This window comes from Cydia strobilella, chromosome 10 (genome assembly GCF_947568885.1).
Source record: "Cydia strobilella chromosome 10, ilCydStro3.1, whole genome shotgun sequence".
Taxonomy (NCBI): domain Eukaryota; kingdom Metazoa; phylum Arthropoda; class Insecta; order Lepidoptera; family Tortricidae; genus Cydia; species Cydia strobilella.
Window position 1 is genome coordinate 7,660,894 of NC_086050.1, and position 23,495 is coordinate 7,684,388.

At 34.4% G+C, this 23,495-nt stretch overlaps 2 protein-coding genes across 3 annotated transcripts in view; one reads left to right on the forward strand and one right to left on the reverse strand.

Annotated features, from left to right (window-relative positions):
- The window catches only part of LOC134744634 (ribosome production factor 2 homolog), a 228,528-nt gene that overhangs the window by 176,533 nt on the left and 28,500 nt on the right, over window positions 1-23,495 (forward strand). The window lies entirely within an intron of this gene.
- The window catches only part of LOC134744584 (organic cation transporter protein), a 29,033-nt gene that overhangs the window by 5,498 nt on the left and 40 nt on the right, over window positions 1-23,495 (reverse strand). Inside the window, exons 1-3 of one of the 2 annotated variants that reach the window (XM_063678442.1) lie at window positions 23,202-23,494; window positions 12,227-12,338; window positions 8,040-10,373 (exon numbers count right to left, since the gene is read on the reverse strand). In XM_063678442.1, coding sequence (XP_063534512.1) covers window positions 8,897-10,373; window positions 12,227-12,338; window positions 23,202-23,244 — 1,632 coding nt within the window. In that variant the 5' untranslated portion in view covers window positions 23,245-23,494 and the 3' untranslated portion in view covers window positions 8,040-8,896. Of the gene's footprint in view, window positions 1-8,039; window positions 10,374-12,226; window positions 12,339-23,201; window position 23,495 lie in introns of those variants that run through there. The other variant, XM_063678441.1, reaches the window with a different exon arrangement.

Consider the following 23,495-nt stretch of genomic DNA (forward strand, 5'->3'; position numbering starts at 1 on the left):
TTCAGCGCTTGGAGTAGAAGTCTTCTTGACTGCTACAAATAGAAAAGTTGCAAAAAAAATATTTTTTTTAATAATATAATATTCTAATGTGCATAAAACAGCTTGTAAAAATATAAATACAATTGTGCCATTGTAGCAGGAAGCGAGTAAAGATTATCAGAAAACGCTGTTCAAAAGAATATAGGCACGGTGGAAAATATAATGCAAAAAGTCACAGACAACCCAACGATTATTACGATTATTCTCTTATAATGCAGTATGATATCCACATATTATTACAAAAAAATTGCTTCTTGAAAATTTACCATATCATGCATGATCGGATTACTTCGTGTCTACACTTTATGTGGTTATCCACCCCCTTATTAGGGGCAAAAATTTCAAGTTTTTTTAATTTTGTTGTTGTTTGTGTACTAATACTATTTACATACCAAATTTCTAGGACTTCGGGAAGTACCTACCCTAAAGGTTTTGATCAGGAAGTGAGTCGGTGACGAAATCGGTTTTTTTTAGATACGAATAAAATCTAAAGTATTAGAGCTATGCAACTGAAAATGTTTGTGCTTAATAAGTCCACTATTGACATCATAACCCGAGAAATTTGTTTATCTGGTACAATCCAAACCCATGAGGGTTCAAAAAAACGACGAAGCGCTTCGAGAAAAGGTAGGTTGCGCTTCGCTTTGCTCGTAGCTTCAGATAGAACAAAATAGGTAGGTAGGAACAAAACATTTCTATTAACTTTATTAATGCGTGTTATTAGAGTTTGATACTAATAATGGCGGACATAATAAGTAGAGATGTCCCGAATAGTGGTTTTGGCCGAATACCGAATATTCGGAACCTCTCTCTGCCGAAGCGCCGAATATTCGGCATGATATGCGAACATTTTGAGTCACAATTATTATGAAAACTATTCGCCAACAAAGCGCAACGTTTGCTAAGATATATTTTTTGTTATAGAGAGTTTTAATGAAAGTAGTTAATGAAATCAGACCCATGATAAAAATAAAATATTTTGTAATCAACAAATGCTCAAAACATTTTAAATATTAAATATACCTAGTTTTTAGTTATTTTTATTGTGTAATTTTTCTTTTTAGGTAGGTGCAAAACAGATATTCGGTATTCGGCCGAATAGTAGGCAAAATTCGACTGAATACCGAAGCGCTGGTGGCCTAGCGGTAAGAGCGTTCGACTTTCAATCCGGAGGTCGCGGGTCCAAACCCCGGCTCGTACCAATGAGTCTTTCGGAACTTATGTACTATATGATATTTTTATCATTTGATATTTACCAGCCGCTTTTCGGTGAAGGAAAACATCGTGAGGAAACCGGACTAATCCTAACAAGGCCTAGTTCCCCCTCTGGGTTGGAAGGTCAGATGGCAGTCGCTTTCGTAAAAACTAGTGCCTACGTCAATTCTTAGGATTAGTTATCGAGCGGACCTTAGGCTCCCATGAGCCGTGGCAAAATGCCGGGATAACGCGAGGAAGATGATGATTCGACTGAATACCGAATATTCGGCAAAGTGGCTGAATAGGCCAAAGTACCAAGTATTCGTGGCATCTCTAATTTTAAACCCCAAGCCCCAACCTTAATTTTAACTTAAACTCGTACCTACCCCTGACTTCTTGCATCTTACCTACAGGAAATCTCATTTATGTAATATTTAACAATTGCTCTTGTTTTGGTATAGGAAAATATCGTGGGAAAGATGGACTTAATCCGAAAAAAATAATGCCTCTAGCATTACATTGTAAGGGCGTCCGCTAGATGGCGCGGTTGCACGGAGCGGACGAGCGCGTTTACAAAAAATAGTATTGAAAATTTCTATTTTTCGCCCGCTCCGAAACTCGCGCCAGCTAGTATACGCCTCTCGTGATCACATTTTCCACGTGATAATACAATACCGTTGCCAAATAGCCGCTGCAAATTAATAAAACAAAAAGTAAGCGGTAAAAAGCTTTATTGAAATCCATTACTTTTTGACAAAAGAAAGTTTATCTACACACATATCATAAACCCTCTATGATGCCTTCAAAATCCGTAAATAATGGCCAACATTAAGATACTATTTTGTTACTGTTTGCATACAATTTTGACAAATCTCGCTTGTTAGTTGGTATCGAACGATATGGCAATCGACCCCCTCTCTAGTTTGTCTCTGAATTTTAAAAAAACTACGGATGCGTGACATGCGTGAAAAAAGTTTTCTTTGCCGCCATTTGACGGTTGACGTTTGAGTTTATCTTTTAATTACTTTGTAAGTAAAAAATAATTTGTTTTGTTGTTTTTAAAGGGCATATATACCAGGCAACTAAAATATTAAACAGGAACTTTCATTGGGCATATAATAATATAATTTGGCTGTGCATTAATATTTTAGAGCCTAAAAATTTATATTAGCTCCAAATATAAGCATCATATTATTCAAAAAACTGGCATCAAATTCAAGCCAATAAAATAATTATTGGGATCTTAAATTGATAGTTTGGCGACTACATAATAAATTGGCACCTATTATTGTAAAATGTATAATTTTTAATATTTGTTGTCATATAGTTGTTTACACCTAAGTAATCATATTGAGCACATCGTTTCAAGTAGTATTTAAATTGCGGAAGCAGCAAAATTTACTGAATATTGGTTTATTTTTTGTAAAATATTACATCGTTTGTTTCACACGATACCATAATTATAACGCCTTTGTATTAACAGCCAGTGTGTCATAGTGGAGAAGATCAGCATACTTTTAGTCTAACCCGTTCGTATAAAAATACCGCAAATCGATGTACAGGTTAGCCGTTTGGCACACACATACTAGAGGCCAAAACAAAATTTTTGACCCGCAGTTCCTAAAAAAATTTCGCTGCGGGGGAGTGGTAAAACATTATTTTTTTTGTATAGAAAAAAAAATATTTCCAAACCTATGGTATGTAGTATCATACGAAAGGGTTTTTTGAGGCGATTCTAAAAATATATCACATCATTACATTTCGGGCATTTTTTTTTAATTAAAACAAAAAGAATTTTCGAAACATACCAAGTTTGGTCTCCTCCAGACACGATATGGCTGATTTTTTTTTGTACAATATACCACAAATGATACGTAATATCCTAATGTCTAACTCCAAGAAAGCAATTTTGAAAATAATATCATTAACAATTTTTTTTAAATGTTTCAATTTTAAAAAGTGACACAGTTCTACTTCAGTTCCTATTTCACGAGACTTATGGAACTATACTGCAGATACGGTACATATTAATCATAAAATGATACGTAATATCCATATATCCAACGGGAAATACCTCTTTAACCCTTTAACTGCGTTTTTTCATTAGTTGGTATAATTTGTTTAGTTATTGACACAAAATATCAAGGTTGTATCCTCCAGCTACAAAATTTCGCTGCGGGGGGGCAGCGAAATTTTTTTAGGAACTGCGGGTCAAAAATTTTGTTTTGGCCTTTAGTATGTGTGTGCCAAACGGCTAACCTGTACATCGATTTGCGGTATTCCTTTGAAATTGGGGTCGAGCGGCTTCCGCTATTTATTTTGGCACTTGGTTCGGGTAATAAGTACTAACACGTTTCTCCTCGGTACACTCGTCGTCGCACATAAATCTTTCAAGGAACTCTAAATTTAAAATATTCATATTTCTGAGTAAATATGAAATTTTAAAAATTTGAAGTCCTGGGTTAGGTTAGGTAATATCGTGATTGTTAGGTGTGATTGTGAGTGAGGCCAGGAGGAGCATGTAATAATTAACTGGGACTTAAATACTCAAGTAAGTACCGAGAGAGCGAAGCGAACGTACAAATACAAAATGACATATTAAATTCAGGTAATTCGTTCATTAGGTAAATTTCAGGCATAACGACCATTACACTTTTCAAAATTGGGTATTTAGACCATAGTTTATTAAGATTAGGTACTTACATTTTATCAAAGATAGATATATATAACTCCGTAATAGATGGATACAGTCTAGGGAAAAAACGTGCCTCGAAAATCACGAAAATTTTATTCTCGATCAGATGTCGCTACTACCTTTGGCCTACTCTCGTATAGAAGGCGTTGACGGTTTCGTTTGTTATTTAACAATTTTAACGCCTATCAGTGAAAGAACATGGGTCAAAATAATTAATGCAAATAAAAAAAATCATTTATCCATATTTAAATACATTTTATCGTATTTTTATAAATCTTCATTTTTAGTTTTAAAGTGTGTCGATAGATGGCAGTGAATTTACTGTGGTTACAAAATTTACTATGACAGTAAAGTACCGCTCTATAATATTATATCCTCTTTGATTTTATTAAGGTTACCTAAGACCTAAGAATTTATCTTAGGAATGTACGTAATTCGTTTATTGGGTGTTATATAGTTTAAATGATCATAAGATTCATAAGGTTTTTTATTTGATATTTCGAGCATAGGTATTTCATTAAGTAGGTAAATCGATTTTTAATACACTTACTTACTTAAAAAGTGCTACTTTACGTACTTTACTGTTTACATTTATTACATTTGAAAAATATTATTGTCTTTTTGTAGAAATAATAAGAAATTGGTGCCGATTTTTTTTTATCCTTACACCTACAAAAAAAAAAGAAAACAAATACACAGTATCTCGCGCATGAGTCACACTATCCTTCCCGCTTTAATTGATACAGTAAGAAAAAGACGGCATCAATTGTCATTTTTGTAAAAAGAGTAAAGGTACCTACATATTTATGAACTCGACTCTACCTAATAGTCTACGTATCTCACGCGCTTGGAACTGTCTTGGCGCAGTGCGCCTACTAAAATTATAAAAGTGATGTTTGTACACACTTTAACATTCCGTTATTATTCCATAAACATTATCTTAACCACGACATAATCAAACACCTTAAGTTTTCTACCCATAGGTTCAATGTTTATACGACCACAATAACTTTTTTAGGATCCTTTTTTATATTAAAATGACAGCTCAAGTAATGATGGCCGAAATACAAATTTTAAGTATGCATTTACCTTAATTTGCTATCTAAATAATTTTAAAAGAACTTCATTTTTAAATTAATAGACAGTCGTTTTCTTGTTAAAATGTGCTTCACAAATAGTCTCCAATATACTAATTCAGTTGCCAAATAAATAATTAGTACTTGCCTTTAAATAAACAAAAGCTGTAATGGCATTAAAATACTAATCATATTGGAATAATTTGATGCTCCGATTTAGTTGCCAAAGTATTAATTTTAGTACCTATTTCTATTTTTTTAAGCTTTCTAAATCCGATTAATTAGTTGACCGGTTAAATACGTGCCTTTTTAAAGTAACTCTAGCAAAAGTTTCGTGTAAAATGTCCGATAAAGATATTTCGGAGACGCCACCTCATATCCGCAAATTCCGCCAGAGAGCAACTATGCCCCAATGTCGGCTGTAATATGAGGTTAGTAAATATATCATAGAAAGTTTATAATATGTGTGTAGATAAAGCAGTGTATGTATCTAACTGTACATAATTAGGCATTAAAACGCTCGTGTGATTCTATTGTGAAACTCACTTCGTTCGTTACATAAACCCACACTCGGTTTTTAATGCCTTTCATTATGTAGCAGTCACATAAACTACTATTAAAGCCTCATCACTGAAATGATACAGGTTAGTTATGTTGCTCGTTATAGTAAGTATAGGTATATAGTATATACGATGATCTTAAGAGTCCCAGGCAAGCTCGGTTCTCCATACAAACGTAGTTACGCTCTCATTTTAAAACGACTAGCTAGATTGCGCTGAAACTTTGTACTTAAAATAGGATAAGATATATCTAGGTCTGTAATTAGTTTATGTAGCTTCAAATACAACAGTAAAAAAAATATACAGCGATTTAAGTTTTTCAAACAAAACTTGTTTTTGCTCTATTTCGTTTGTTTTATGTACTAGAGTTATATAAATTAATTACAGACCTAGATAGTCATAGTCATAGTCATTTATTTTATAAAGCCAATTTACAAGTCAGTTGCTAAATAACGTCAAATTACTATACAGTAAAGTTCATCGATTAAGTTACATCATATTAAAATAACAGTAAAATAACTTACATTAAAAATTACAATAATTCATTAAGTATATAAATAGTAAAGTCACAAATTCATTGAAATCATTATAACATCCATAATAGCAATATAAAAATAATAAAATTCAGCATTTAGCTGCCCTTATACATTAAAAATTCATTGTAATTATAGAACGAGCGCTCAATAAGCCAGTGTTTTAGACGGCGTTTAAAGCTATGCAGACTTGTAGCCTCAGTGACAATGCTTGGCAACTTGTTGTAGACCGTTGGGCCCATCACGTGAGTTAGCTTGGACGACTTCGCAAGTTTGCGGCTAATACCCACGAGCTTGTGTGCGTTTCGCGTATTGTACTCGTGTACCATTGCGTTCGTTTTATAGGACGTAAGGTGTTCACGCACGTACACAGCCACTTGCATAATTACTACTGCGGGTAATGTGAGAATGCCTAGTTTTTAAAAATTATGTGTAAAACCACGCATGTGTACACCTCCTAAAAAAATTGGTTAAGTAGCTTTTTTATAGAGAGTGGCTTATCGCATTAATTTTTAAGCTTTTTATTTAACTAATATAATTAGTTGACTATTAACTTAAGTAGGTATCTCTTAAGAACCTTCCATGATTCCTGTGTTACTTTACAAGTTTACACTTATATTTAAAGTGTGCACACCACGTGGACACGAAAAAATCCGGTCATGCATGATATGGTAAGTCTTTTAAATGATTGTGGATTTTCAAGCAGAACCTCTCTTTTAATAATTTGTGGATATCAATCCACACCATAAAAACATTGTCTGTGACTGTTAGCATCATATACTCCACCGTGCCTATAATTCCTTTGAACAGCGTCTTCTGGCATCTTTACCAAGTTTTTCTGTTATTATATTATTATTATTTTATTAGATAAATTAATTATATTATATAAGTCGCATTCTTGTAATATTCATCAAAAGTATGATAAGTCTTAATTAATATATGTTATTTCTAGCTTTGCGTTTTCGTGTGTTCTTGTACTTATTTATGCGGTAAGTCGCAGTAGCGGGGCACTCATAATAACTCGGTCATTAGTGGCTTGCATAGCATAGTATGAACTTGTTGAGTAACCTTTATTCATTTATTTATGGCAATCATGCTCATTACATACAGGTGTTAAACAAAATATGTGCCATTTTCAACCAAAAGGGTACTTATTGTCGCTTGTCAGTAAGGCGCTATTTCCATATAGCTTCAATTAGAAATCAACCTTATCAACAAGCGACAATGTGGTACCTTTTGGTTGAAAACGTCACATATAGTCGGTACATACCTTCTCCTACAGCTACACCTACAGGCGTTGAAGACGAAGCTCTGACTTGCCTGACCGTCATGTTTGACGCCCCGTCACTGATAGGTTGGTAGGTGTAGGTACTTACTAAGTACTTATTATATATCAACGAGGTAGGTACTGTACTGAGTAGGCACTACTTACCTTACTTTGCTACCTACAGGCCCGTGCTGGCTTAATCTGGCACTGAACATTGAGTTATTTGTTATCATTTAATGACTATTATCTACCTACTTAGTTTTAGGTACCTACTTAAAAGTTTTATTAATTATACAACTTTGTTATCTGTTTATTCTGTTTGAACATGAGTGGGAATAAAATATTATAAGTAGGTTTTATTATTGATATAAGCAAAAAAAAATGCTGAACTCTCTTTGTGAACTGTTTAATCTTCATGAATTAAATTATACCTACGCGGACAAAATTAATCAAATTTCTCTTCTAACATTAACATCATACATAATATTTCAAATATGAATCGTCTATCCGAACACTTTACTACAAACAAGAGGGGCTTTGGCTTGGAATGTTTTTTTACCTATATTTTGCTTATAGTATTTACCCCTATGCCAATCATTATATTATTAAGCACGTAGGTAAACCACTGGTTTAGTATGGGTTAGCAAAATGTTACTGGTGAATTCTCAATACAACTTTAGACTCCGTTGCCGTTAAAGATGAAACAGTCCTTGGGTAGATGTCGCTTTACGCCACCCCAAGGCGTAAAGCGACATAAAGGAAAGCAGGTAGGTAGGCACAATAGTTTTCTCAAATCACATCAACCTGTTTTATAATTACGTGGAGAATCTTGGAAATCTAATGAATAGTTTATTATTTGGTTAAGTATATGTATATGAGACGTATTTAGGTAATTACCTATTTGTTAAGATAGGTACCCTATACAGGTAGATTAAAATCTTAAAGGTTACATACAAACATAACAATACAATGTAACATAAAAAGAACACACGAGCGAGAATAACAGTTTTAAATTGTATATAAACTGTGCACATAAATTGCAGAGATCCAGGTTATAGTAGAAACAAATTAAAACTACACTGGGCTATTAAACTTTTCTTTAAACCAGTCATTTGATTAAAATAAATGCACTGTAGTAGTATTTATTATCATTGCCACATGAACGGATTTCACAAACATGATTTAATCGTTGTTACTGTCAGATAAGCGACAAAGTATCTTAACATTGACTAGATATTTAATAATAATAATATCTAATTCTAATGTAAAATGACTACAATGAAGTAAACGTAAAAAAAACTTCACCCATAAGTAGTATTTGATACTGTAAAGTCTGTCAGTTACTTATAATTATAAATATTATAACTAACTCTTCTGCCTAAAAAATACGTAAGGAGAGACAATAGTTAGTAGTTAAGTACTAAGTACTACCTAAGAAACCAAGACAATAAAAAAATTACAATCTAAACTTAGCCTAATTTCTAGACAGCGTTGTGGCAAGGTTATTTAATCGATTATGATTGTAATTATTAGTTCTTCTTAATAGCTTCTAGGGGAACCATAGTTTCTGGTAAATCGATCGGAGCTTCGCTCATTCGCTTGCCGCTGCAATTTGTGAAACATGTGTCGCCAACGCCGAACTTCTCGCCGTCCTCCAGCGACTGTGGCAGATTCCGTCCGATAGTTTCGGGCAAGAAGAATGTAGAAGCTCCAGAAAGCAAGGCCAAAAAGCCAAATATGATAGTTGGGATCTTCGGGTTTAAAGTGTCGAGTAAAGATATTAATGGTGTTAAGGCGCCTGACACACTCGCGCACATACTGCCAAGTCCTACGCCGGAGCTCCGAACCACGGTAGGGAAAAGTTCAGCAGAGTATTTATAAATTATGGAGTATGAACCAGAAATAAACAATTTTCCCACCATGACGATACCGGTGGTCGACGTAGATCCGTGAGGCAGCGCGGCTACGACGAGGCACGAAATTCCGCCTAGTAACATCATAGTGCTAATAAGCGCTCTATGCCCGACTCTATCCAAAAAGTACACTATGATGACATAACTAGGCAACTCTACTACTCCCATTAAGAACGTGATAAAATATGGGTTGCCTTCCAGTTTACCGGTATTTAGAGAGAGACCATAATACACAACGGAATTAGCGAACCAGCAACCACAAATGATTAAAGATTTTTTTAGCATGTTTGGAGTCTTGAACAAGTCGGAGGTCCCAGCTGAGTGTTCGTCAGTGTACTTGGCACACGTGGCTTTGCAGTGGGACACTAGCTGAGGTGTATCTACAGTTTCAATCGATCTGTTAATTTTAAGCGCCTTCTCTACGATAGCCACTGACTCACGAGCGCGGCCCTGAGCCCAAAGCCACCTAGGAGATTCATCCATCAAGAACCAATGTGGGAGTAAAATGACAGCATGTAGCGCGTAAACGATTTGTAAATAAAATCTGTTGTCAATAAGATATCCCCAAGCTGCCAGAAGCATTATGCCGACTGCAAACATTATTTGGAAAGTTACGCCGCAGATTGTGCGTTTAGATGGTCCAACTAGCTCCATGGTTAGCACAAATCCGGCTATGTAAGATCCGGACCCGAAGATACCGTACAGGAATCTGACAACCACAAAAGTGTAATATTGTGTTGTAAATGCTACTGCGGCCCCAAAGACTAGTTGCAACACTCCCGCAGCCACGAACACTGCTTTTCTTCCGAATTTGTCACACATCCTGCCGAGCACAAGGGAGCCTACGATGACTCCGAACATATAAGCTGTCTGCGCAGACGCTCCCATCCATCGCTGGCTGCAAACGAAGTCCCATTCGATGGCTCGGGACGAGGTGTAATACTTTGTGTTGTATACCCAAGATTCGCACTCCACTATGGTGTCGTTTTCGTACATCCTGCAAGATTCCGCTTTATTCGTTTGATTGTTCAGCAGCAATATTGTAGAATTCGGCGGTGTAAAGAAATTTGTATCTCCGTCTTGCAGTGCACACCTGAAATAGTTAGAACATAACTATGAGTATATACGATGTATTCGGTTCATTAATAATAATTGTGCAAACGTTAACTGTGCTTAGCGCTGGCGCTACATAAATTGATGGCGGTTGGAAATTTTTGGTGAATGCCAAGAAGCTTCATATTTTTATTATCCTGCTACAATAATGCTTTTAATCCACACGTTATTGGGCAAGTGCGTAACGGTCATTTTGGTGCATTTTAATTATAAAGAAGTGTATCTTGTTGACTCGTTGTTATCTTTATTAAAGTTATCTTCCTTATTAATAGCATGGCCTTGATTAAAACGCGTTCCATCACCGAAGACATCACCAATCTAACATTGTTAGATTGCATGCGTCAATGTTAAAAGCAATTTTTACATGTACAACATTAATGTAAAGCATGTATAAATCTTAAACTAATTAATGCAGTTATTCATGCATTTCCGTACCTAATGTGGTTAGTATATATGAAGATAAAGATATGAGCAAATGCAAGAAAATATGTATGATACAAAAGTCTGTACTTACGTTGAATAGTTTGAGAAAAACAGCACCGATAGTAGCACTCCGGGATTCAAAGAAAAATACCCAAATCCATCCTCAACCCTTGTACCGAAATCAAGCAAAACTTAATTAAATAGGTAGTGTTGAATTTTAGCATATATGGTTAAAGGCCCATTCCCGTACCAATAAACAACATAATCTAACGACGTCTACAAGATTTACATATTTTAATATTCATATCACGACAACTTTGTACAATTATCTGCTCAACCATAACCTGTGATATAGCCCAACGATGTTTGCAAATCCTACTATCAATAATTATACCTACTCTTAAAATAATATTAAATATACTACTTAGCGGTAGGTACAAAAAAAATACAAACTAACTTAAATTAGGGTATAAGCCTTTTCTTTTCAGGTTTTAAGTAATGTTTATGATTTAAATTAATCTATTCATGCACATGCCTTATTACCTACCCACCCATTTAAACCTTGTTGTAGTTGCGTAAATAAAAATAAGAGTATGAGATTAGTTAATTTTTATTGGCTCACAATTTTAATCATTTCATTCATAAATACGCGATGTCTTATGTACCTACATTCAATCGGTTAAGTAATCATCAAATTTGATAAAAATAAATAATGTGATAAGAAAGTATTTCTTTTTTTCATAAAGTATTGACGCATCAAGAAAAAAAGTGTAGTTTCAATTATTACTATTTTATCATTCATTACATATTCTTTACACATAAATATTTGCTGTTTGATTTAATCAGACGCTACTTTTGTTTTATTGATGTTTGCCTCTTTGTTTTTCTGACAATATACAATTCAATAATAAACATTAGATTTATAAGAAATAGATATAGTATTAATACCCTCATCGTCACCCACTTGCAATTTTCATGATTAGCTGAAACCATGATATTACCAAAAGAGATAAATGTATTAAGTTGTAAGTCTAGATATTGTGTATATTTACCTGTATAAATAAAATAAAATAATGCTGCGAAATAGATAATTATTCATTGTCACCTGCCAATGTTTAACACACGATCATAAAAGACGCACTACACATGAGCTGAAACTATCTGAAATTCAGCAGCGGAATCTCTAACAGATGATATAAATAATAACTGAATTGATCATTCAATATCATAAATTTCAGCCCATGTATCGCGCCTCCGATTTTACCTGAATCAATTTGGATTAAGAAAACGAATTGCGGTACCTACGAAACTTAATCGTACCTACATCTACCAGGCACCATAAAATATAAAATGAACTGCTCTCATCTGGGTCAAGATTATCAGGAATGAAGTAGGTGTTCGTTTACATACCTATGTTCTGGCACTGCTGCGACTGTGACGAGCGAGAGCATGTGCATACCGGCAGTCATGGCGGCCAGGATGTGCAGTATGAATTGGAAGCACTGGTACCGTCCGAAATCCCCTGAAATTTATAAGCAATCGTAATATATTGTATAAATTGAAACAAAAACTAATTAAATAAAACTATGTAAACGGATCGCGTATAATGAATTGAATGAAAAATACATCACGTTTCGAACCCTTTACAGCGTTCATGATCAACGGGAGACTGAGGAAAAAATTATATTTCACCTCTGTCAAAATTACAATTTTGCATTTACACATGCAGCCTTAAAATTTGTAGTTTTTGGTTTCATTACTTTGTATAGGTATGGATAGTTTTACACATTGCCTACATTAAAATTTTCACCTCAGCAGCTCGAACAAGCCTACTTTCGTCACTCCAGGGAGTGAAACAAAGTAGCTTTTTAATTTAGTGAAGGCCATGAACTGCCACTTCATACTTCTATTACAAATTCGTTTTTTTTTGTTGTTTCTGTATTATTCTGTGTAATTCGAAATACACTTTAACCTTTAATATGTTCTCACTACTGAGGTGAAAAATTATGTGTGCAACACGAGAGCAAAGTTATTTTACATCTCTTGTTTTTGAGTCCCTCGCTACGCTCATGATTGTAACTTAGAATCTTTCGCTTTCTCGGGACTCAAAATAAACACTCGCAAGAAAAACCAACTTTCCTCTCTTGTTGCACAAATAACTATTTCCATGTCCAACTTTCAGGTACAGAAACGTAAATCTACGATCACTCAAGTTTATTAATGAAAATAAAATTAAAAATGTAGATATTCAGGTGACTGCTTTTATGATTCTTTCAGTAACTGACTGATGGTCTTGACTCAGAAGTGAAACAGAAACAAGGCAATTATCATCTGTCCGGTCGTGTCGTGTGCTCTCAAGGACTTGTGCATAAAACGCAAAATTGTTTCACTGTTCCTTTCCGCGCAAACGCGAAATACTTCTCGGAATTTAAGATAGCCGCGTTCTTATTATGTTTAGTTTATAATGAATAACCTATTTATTCGAAAAATATTTATCGTGTCAATGAATACGATAAACTGTTTGTATTGAGTTTATTGTATACAGAACAATAGAAGGGCTGACCTTAATTGACCTCTTTCCACCAGTAACATACATGATTACAATGCGAAGAATTTCTTTGCTGCTGCTTTTTACCCTAGTTATATTGAGAGGCGTGAGGTATTCAGCTCAGCATCGTCGTGAGCTGGGCTTGGGATTAATTTGTATTTTTTCTATCCTGTGCTATCTCTTTGATTTCCTGATACGACATGACGGTTACTTTTTCTTTTACTTGGTGGGTGGTTTTTAAGTTGTGAGGTACTTATTCAGAAACGTTAAATAATAATTATGCAATTGAAATCAAATTGGAGTCATAAAACTCATAAACTACTGATGTTTTCTTCGGATACCGCTCTTTGCGAGCTATGACCGGTTAGGTGGAGTCGTTAGAGAATAGTGGAAAACTAAGAAATCTAAGAATGGCTTATGGAGGTCAAGAGTGCATTACCACAACTTAGCCTTTTCTCTTCATTATCATTAAGTAATGTCGTCATCCAATCGATCTTGTTTTATTTAAACGCATGTTCGCCGTGAAATGAAATTCGTGTCATTTAGAAACACTATACTATACAGGTTATATTAAATCTTAAATAGGACTTAATAAGTTCAAATTATTAAATAAGGGCGCCAAACGTATATAATATAAAAATATAAATGGTTTGGTACAAATGTGCAATGCTTTGTCAAAATATCGTACCTACAATATAAATTCTGTTTTATACCTATACATAACAAAAACATGGATATATATACGTATGTATATGTATGTATGTATATGTATACGCACAGCCATTTGCGTGCATGCGTATTGCGTACGTATATAGTGTCCGAAATCGCGGATATAATGTTTTTAAATTTGTTTTTTTTATGTTTTAACAAAAAAGTAATTGATGAGTTCGATAAAAAATATAATTTCGCATTTGTAGAAGCAATATTCATATTTTTATCTTTTGTGCAAATCTGTTACAAATTTTTAAGGTGCGTTTTAGACCTATGTTCGTGGTTTTTATCTATCGAGCGAAAGTCAAGAAATCAGGTTCCGAATCGATGACGTTAGTCCTAGAGAAAGGCCTCAAGATTACTAATCAAATTTTTGGCAACCGTATTGATTGTGATCAATACAAAAGCGCTACGATCTTTTGAACACTGCCGGCTGAACCTACTGCACTTAACACAAAATTTTATGCATATGTAAGTGAAGGTTGATTGGAAGGGAATTCTCTGTGGAATTAAATCTGAATTCTTTAACAAATGTCTATGTGATATAGCTTTGATAGTGAGATTAGTGAGTTAAATGGCAACTGGCATCTTACTGATTCTGTTGTCATGCGATATGTCCGATAAAACAATAATATAAACCCAATGTACAAACATGTAGTTTAACTAAGTTTATTATTTAAAAAAAATTACGAGGCCTGCTGCGGATATCGTCATTGGTATTTTTTGGGACGAAGCATGTTGCTGATTTGCATTTGTGGCCACCGGACGAAGCTTAGCTTACGTTGCGGATTTCTTACATAGATACCTACAACTAGATTATTTTTTAAGATTTTGTATATAAGTTGATATAAGATAAAATTCGATTCTTGTCTATTATGTATATTTGCTGAATAAATATTTCTGATAAAAACATGTAGTCAATGTACTACTTAAATTGACATATCATAATTTCATTGCGCTCACTTCGTACTACTTGAGACTTGAGATAAGGTTAATGAGCTTAAGTTAAGGCTATCCTAACCGATAAAGACAAAGACCGAGAAAGACTTGCCTTATTAAGCGATATTAAAACACTTTAAAACTAAAGTAAATACCGTTCACTAACACCAGCCTGCAAAAGGCTATTTTAATTTTCACCAACTATTTTTGGGTGTTACTGTTAAGTCACACCCAAAGTCAGTACTTATTTTTTCAAATTAACTCTATTTATTAAAAAATGTATCATATACCTATTCTTATATCGTCTCTTGTCCAACATATTATTTTGTCTGAATAAGACAAAGGAGGTGAATGCTTCGAATAATATAAATACATTTGCTCTCTTGCGTAAACATGCATTTTATCACTCTTAATATAGGCCGCGAGCGGAAACTTTGGCAAAGTTAGTTATAATTACAAGTACCTACATTAACCGGCGACGACCGGCGTGGCCTAGTGGATAATTGCATATAGCGACCCTGCCTGTGAAGCAGATGGTCCTGGGTTCGAGTCCCGGTGTTTAGAAATATATTATTTCATGTAGTAACTCCGTAATCTCCGTATAAGATAAATACAGTCTAAGAAAAACACGTGCCTCGGAAATCAAGAAAAATTTATTCTCGGACAGATGGCTCCTACACCTTTGGCCTATTCTCGGCTAGATGTGTTGACGGTTTCGTTTGTTATTTAAAAATTTTAACAGAGAAGATGGGTCAAAATCATATGTATAAAAATAATAAATACATACAAATAAAAAAATCATTAAATCATCATATATACATTTTTTGGTATTTTTATACATTTTCATTTTAAGTTTTAATCGTGTGTCGATAGATGACAGTAAATTTACTGTGACTACAAAATTGACTATGACAGTAACCCTCTATCCTATATATTCTCTTTGTTTCGGGGCTAGGTTGATCTGTGTAAGATGTCCACAGTGGGGAAATAAATTGTAAATGCATGTATTTATTAAAATTGTAAAATTATTTTATTTTAATTTATTTTATAAAAATTGTAATATGTATTGTATTAATAATATATTTCTTGTGTACTATTAACATATTTTAAATGTAATTGTATATGGAATTTATATTCTGAAATGAATTACTTATTTGAATTTGAATTAGATTGATGCCTAATAAAAATAATTGGTTTTATTAACGGAATTTCTATTTTTTTGTCATCAACATTACATACCTACTCATTTGTTAACGCTGAGATATGCAAGAGATAGGTACATACATGATATAAAACGAGATCATCACGCAAATACTATTGACACAAATGTTATCTAAATAAATATTGATAGGTACCTTTATACTTAACAATGCACTGGCTAGCTTCACTATATATTCTTTAACTACGAAAATTTGATAGAGTTTTATAAAATCCAACATACCTACACCTGTAACCTGATTGTATGATTCAGTAATATGAAAAAAATTACGCGTTGATGTTACGTAAAGCGTGCTTTATTTATATGGAGCTTACACATTACATCACATAATTAGTTAATGAAGTTTGTAATGTAATATGAATACAGAAATAAAACAGAGTTTGTTCATTTGTTTCACATTGAAATTAGTCAACATATCAAATCAATCTTAATCAGGATTATGTCATGTCGAAAATCTAGATTAACAAGTGTCACATAAGTTTATTACGAACTCCTAATACTTATCATTTATTTATTCAGTATTTACTAGTCTAAAAAACTTGATTTATTGCATTGCATGCTGAATAAAAATATGAAACAAAAAAAGTATATAGGTAGGTAGGTACTTAGATAGATAGATTAGCAAAGGACGAATATTATTCCTATTTATCAAAGGAAAATGAGTTTAATTTAACTGTTAAGTTTTTGTGTTATAATTTAAAATATTACCAGACTACTATGTTAATTAACTCATATCCTTAAAAAAATACGTGAGTGTCGTGGAACACTTGGTTGAAACGAAGTTAAGAAAGGGTCGTTACGGAAACTCGTGACGGAAAACTCTAACACTTTTTTTCGCCTCGCCCCCATCCCCCAAAAGTCCAAAACACCGTACCGTGCGAATCGTGCAATAAGGATCTTCGTTCCAATAACTTCTAGGTAATGAGGTTATAGACCACATACCAATTTAGTACCAACTAACTACAAGTAATCGAATTTAAACTGTTGTGAGACATACTAACATTGAATAATTTTAGGGTTTACGCGGCGCGCGGCAGTACGCAATACACGGCCGTCGTGAACGCTGCTCGCATTGTTAGTGCTTGAGAAAGGAGACCTAGGCTCTCCGAAACATGTCGCGCGAGTTACTAAAACAAGTGAGTCTAAGCCGTAAAATTATTTAACTTCAAGTATTTTGGACACTGTCGAGGATGTCCATCTGTTTCGAGACTACTAAACCATTAACAATCCTATCTTTAAAAGGAACACGGCCAAAGTGCAATGAGAAGAACATTTACGCCAATTGTTGCTAAGTCCGGCGATTCCGGTCTGGGTAGTTGATCTCATGTCGTTTACCTAATCAACGTTAGCCTTTTAAACAGTCCAGAAATTACACTGCAAACATTCTTGGCGAAGACATTGGCAATGCCTACTTTATTTTAAACGATGTTCCCAATGAGTTAGGGGTAACCCACTTTTTTTATTTTTACCTTAGTTAACTCTGTTCTTTTTATCAGTCAATTGCTTATAGATTCAATATTTAGTCCTAGCAAAATACAGGTGTTTTATAGGTATTACACATTTTCATGGTGGTAAAGTATCAATTACTAGAGTTCAATTTTAAGTGTAAGGCTCTACACCATATTCTGCTTTCGGAAAATTGGGTAATTCATGTATATGAGTGTATTATTAAACACGAGTACGTGCACCTTGTACATTTGTAGAGTCCAGCGGTACCTATACATATATCATAGGCGTTCATGTTTTCCTTTCTTTACAGTTTAAGACCTAAAATAATAAGTTCGGTAATACGCTGTAGCAATTGCAGGAAAGACTTGAAAGAATAATGCTACAGACAAAGAGAAATGGAAAAAAGATGGAGGAGGCTTTTACCGTCAAACGATCGCACATCGTGAAAACGTAACAAAAGAAAAAGTTATTTTCCCCTCACTAGCTCGGAAAGTTGTCGTTTATCCTTGAATACAAGCGGGGAAAAACGCGTTTTATCCACTAGTGGGGAAAGTAAATTGACCTTGGATGAAGCGTGTTTAAGTAGCTTGACAGATAACAAAACGTAAAACGCTCATGATAATGGTTCGTTCGATATTAATTATCATTAAATAAATGGTTTGAGAATCTAATAAAAAATACCAAATTTAGCTTTAATTAATGATTTTTAGTCATAAACCTTAAAATTCCATAAGAAACGTTTGTTTTTTTATAATGATGTTAAATATAATTCTGAACGCACAAGTTGAGTCGATGCAATTTCAAAACGCATCGTTGACATTTCATACATCAGAAAATTCAACATTGCCAACAATTTTTTTACTTAAAACCTTTTCTCACCGACTCGCGTAAAAATACACAACTTCCAGAGTTTTCTGTTATAATATCGTAAAGAAATGAGTGATTCCAGTGATGAAGATGATCTAACGTGCGGTTGTCGCACTTTCCTTGCTATAGTGAGGTGAAAAGTTTTGTGTTACACACGGGCGCAAATGTATTTTACTTCTCGTGTGTTGAAACACTCGCGGGTAAAATACAACTTTGCACCCTTGTATAACAAATAACTATTGTTATACAAGCGTGCAAAGCAGTATTTTACCCGCGAGTGTGGAATTGAAACACGAGCAAGCGAAAGGATTCTATAGTTGAATGATTTTAAGGTTTATGACTTAAAATCATTAAATAGAGCTTTTGGTATTTTTAATTAACTTCTCAAACCATTTATTTATGATAATTAATATCGAAACGAACCATTATGAGCGTTTTACGTTTTGTTATCTGTCAAAAGCTACTTAAACACGCTACATCCAAGGTAAAATTACTTTCCCCACTAGTGGATAAAATGCGTTTTTACCAGCTTGTTTTAAAGGATAAAAGACGGCTTTCCGAGCTAGTGAGGGGAAAAGTCAATTTTATAACGGATGTGCGAGAAATAAAGCTTAAATAAATAAATACGTTGGTACAATGCCATGAGATCGTTAGACATAGGTATAAATAAGTATTACGATTGGAAGAAACACACAAATCACGACTCATTATATCCGGACACAAAGTGCAGTTGTATTTCAATACATACGTGAATTGATAAATCGCAGTTAAAAGTCGCAGAAGTTTCATGCGAAGCACCAGCCCCCTGCAGGGTGAGCCGCCCTATGTGCGCCGCTTGCTGTGGCAGACCCGGTGCCCCCCACCGGACGGGTACGTGCAGGCTTTGGAGCAGCTGCCGCCTGGCTATAAAGAGCCTTGGCCAATTTGGAAGTCCTTAAACAGGCTCAGGTCCCAAGATGGTCGATGTAAGCAAAACATGGCCAGATGGGGACTACTCCGTAGCCCCTCAACTCAATGTACCTGCGACACAGCAACGCAAACAATGGCACATCTACTGGTGTGCCCCGCATGGCCACATCACTGCTCGGAGCTGGATCTGAGGGACGCGACAGCCAGGGCTGTCAACACCGCTGCCTACTGGGCATCCATCGTATGAAAAGGAACCTCGACACAAAAAGAAGAAGATCAAATATACACATTACTATATCTACCTATACTTTGGCACTTTATGCCATTTACTAAATTTGACGAACAATTAATAAATTTACATTATTTGTCCCGTCTAAAAGAAATAATAAAGTCATTAGACGTTAACTACTGCAATGTTTTTAATACCAAGTCAGTGGCAAACAAGCATATGGGCCGCCTGATGGTTAGCAGTCACCGTAGCCTATGGACGCCTGCAATTTCAGAGGTGTTACATGCGCTTTGCCATCCCTTTAAAAACCTGTACACTCCTTTTTTATTATTATATATATATTTTTTATTTACACATTAAGATTTTTTAATCCTTCCTTAATATAAAAAATATATATATATTTGTTTGCTGTTAGCGGCGACCGGTGGCACACACCCAAATCTTTCATAATCCGCTGTACTATTTACCGCTGTCTAACTTCTTCGCAGTAGTAAAATGAATTTGTGGGTAACAACTTGCGCAAGATTGGTTATTTCTTACATTATAGGCGCTGAAATACATTATACATTTGCTAAGCGTAGTGTTCTTAATTAGATACCTATGTACCTTTTTCGGTACCTACTTAACGATAATCGCTATGTACTCTTAGGTACATTCAGTGTACATCAAAAATCTCTGCTTTCATTGGCCTGATGGCACCTGGACTGAAAACCATTAATTGTACCTGGATTATTGACCTAACACGTAGATAACGAGATTTTCCAACCTTAATTGGGACTAGTTCTTCCTCTAAGCTCGCTGATACCTTTATTTTAAAGTTTAATGATTACCTAAGATTATTTATTTAATAGGTTATTCTAGTTATTATTGGTTATTTGTCTTTGTCATAATTTAAAAGAAAGGATTTGAGTTACACACGAAGAAAATAAAAATTGAACCTACTCAACTCAAAATATCTAGTGACATTCAGAAAAGTCCACGACCGACGTACGTAAATCATCATTCATCACGCTGTCGTTAAAATAATATGGTCTACGTAATAAATGTCAGTTTACTCTGCTTATCTCCAAGCCACACCTCCAGAATATCGACACCAAACACCAACGCGTTAATAGTTGCCAAAACCACTTAGGCTAATATACATAAAATTCCTTTAGCAAACATGCGCGTGATCCAAGATTTTGCGACATTTTTACGCGGGGTCCCATAAAGTTAAGAATACTTATATTTGGTAATACTAGGTGTTGAAAAAAGGCGCTTAAAATTAGCTATTTTGGAATAGCTAATTTATATTTAGGGCAAGTTTTTAGACACATTTGAATCAGATCAGATGATGAGAAACAAAACTGAATTGCATTAATCAGGTCCCGTTTTGGTTACTTTATTACAATTTAATTAAAAATAAGCTTATTTTAAGCTTAAGTCGTCCAGTAATAAAAAGCTTTTACATAACACGAATTCGTTATATCTTCGGAATAGATAATAGCCGGTAAAACACTACACCGCTAACTCATAATATATGCAGCTCGAACAAGGTTAAATCTAAATATACCTTCGAAAAAGCATTCTCTTCGCATCACTATGACAATTCGTCATTAGTTTGAAGAATTTGGACCTAATTACGTACATATTTTAACAATTTTTAACCACGCTCTATTTTTTTCAACGTCACACCTGTCTGAAACCTAGTATATTGTATATTATACGAGTACTGTACAGATCTAGGATATACTTTCAATACAAATCAGTTTCACATGTCAATATCAGAAGGGATTTGATATAGGAAAGCTTTTTGCATTATTTAAGCCTTTACGTTGTTCAACATTCCTCCTGTATTCTGTTAGATAAAATTATTGTTTTCTATAGCGGTATCGCAATGACTATAGCTTATTATTATATAAGTTTTCTTCAGCGTCGTATCTGTCATACTCATTCAATGTACATAGTAATATTAAAGTTATTACGTGTCTTTATTGAAAAAAAAACACCTTTAAGGGGCTCTACATTTTCACTTAAAGCGTGGAAAGATCAAAGGATATACTTGTGTTATTTTAATGTCAATGCCAAATAAGGTGAATTAAGGTTAGTCATGAAAATAAAAATAAAACTTACATTATATGGACAACACAACATAAAATATGTGAAAGCAATGAAAACGAGAAACAAGTGGCTACAGGCGACTAAAAAACTAGCCCATTGGGACATTTTAATTTGAAAGAAGTACGTGACTTTACATTTGGGTCCGTTTTTAAATGTTAATTATTATAATAATACCTGCGCTTTATTTTTTTAAATGAATATCCTATCATATCCTTGTTCATTTCTTGTGTATGTATCATAATTACTTATTATTAAAAACTTTTTTGTCCTCTTTATTAGGTATTTGCTGTGTAGGTCATTCATATCAATATCAACAACGATAAGTCGGGTTCTTCTGTTTCCCAGTAGAAAGATTTAATCAAATAATTTCTAACGAATAAAAAAACCATTGAACTAATTTCCTAACTATTCCTTTACCGCTCACCTGTCGATTTTGTTATACTTAATATGTACCTATAAATTACAAATGTAATTGTAATTTTCCTATAATTAGTTCCCCTCGGATAAAAATGCGTTAATTGCTTTAAAATGATATCATATCAGTCAATTAACATTCTTAACAAAACTTACTTTAATAACTAATACTTATAAGGAAGCTAAAGCAACAAAGAAGGTGAGTATTTAAGGGTACCTACAAGCAACCCTGATGTCACAAAGTATTCAGTGATACCTCTGGGATTTATTCTGTAACCATAATATATATTATTTAGCGCAGCATAAATAATTTATTGTAATCACTCAGTTCCCGAGGTGATAACTCGTTATGTAGCACGTGATTAGTAATCTTCCAGTTCAATGAACAGATATTTTTTGTTCTCGTTACAAAATTATCTTACCCAATGTTTCATCAGTTTCATCACCACACCGTAATAAATTCAGAATAGTTTTCAGCAGTACATATCACGTGGTGAATTTTGTTTTGGAAAGAGGTCAAACAGATGCTTATTTAACATTATATTATTGATTATATTGTTTTATAAATATAGTTATCTATAACAATATCATAAACACGAATGACGCAAACATTTCGTATAATTTTCTCGTAACGTGATGATCCGTGAGCGAACATCCTATAGTCCGCTTAAAGGAGTCATGTAGGTAAGTAAGCTTTAAATAAAAATTGTTAAACGTTAGCAGTTAATAGCGCTTGTCGAAGGTGCGCTTTAGCGCTAAAGCTATAGGTACATTTACATGAACCGTTTACGACACGCGTACACGCATCGAATCTCGTACCACAGACGACAGATGACCAGTTCCACACACAACCACAGCGGTCCACGATAAATTACATAGGTACATGGCTAAATATATTTATCTTATCACCATAATCATTTATAAAGAGTATAAAACTTTTCCCGCACTGATGTTTTAAAAGGTAAATGAAAATTCATTACCATATGTTTAATGTACTTACCCAGTTTTCCCATCATCTCCTCTAAAGCGTGATCCTTGTCCATTTTGAAATATCCTTGTCGCTTCTTCCGTCGTTATGATTTATTTTGTACGTATAGTTGGTGCCCTGCAACGATATTTACATAGAAACATTGGTAATTATAATATCGCGTGGCGACGTGAGGCGACCGCCAGGCGCGCGAGCCGGCGAGGAGCGAATGGATGGATGGCTTGATGGCTACGTCGTGGCGCTCACGCCGTTCGGTTGCCGCACTCGCGCGAAAAAAACATGCACAACCTCTTATCTCCGTTAACC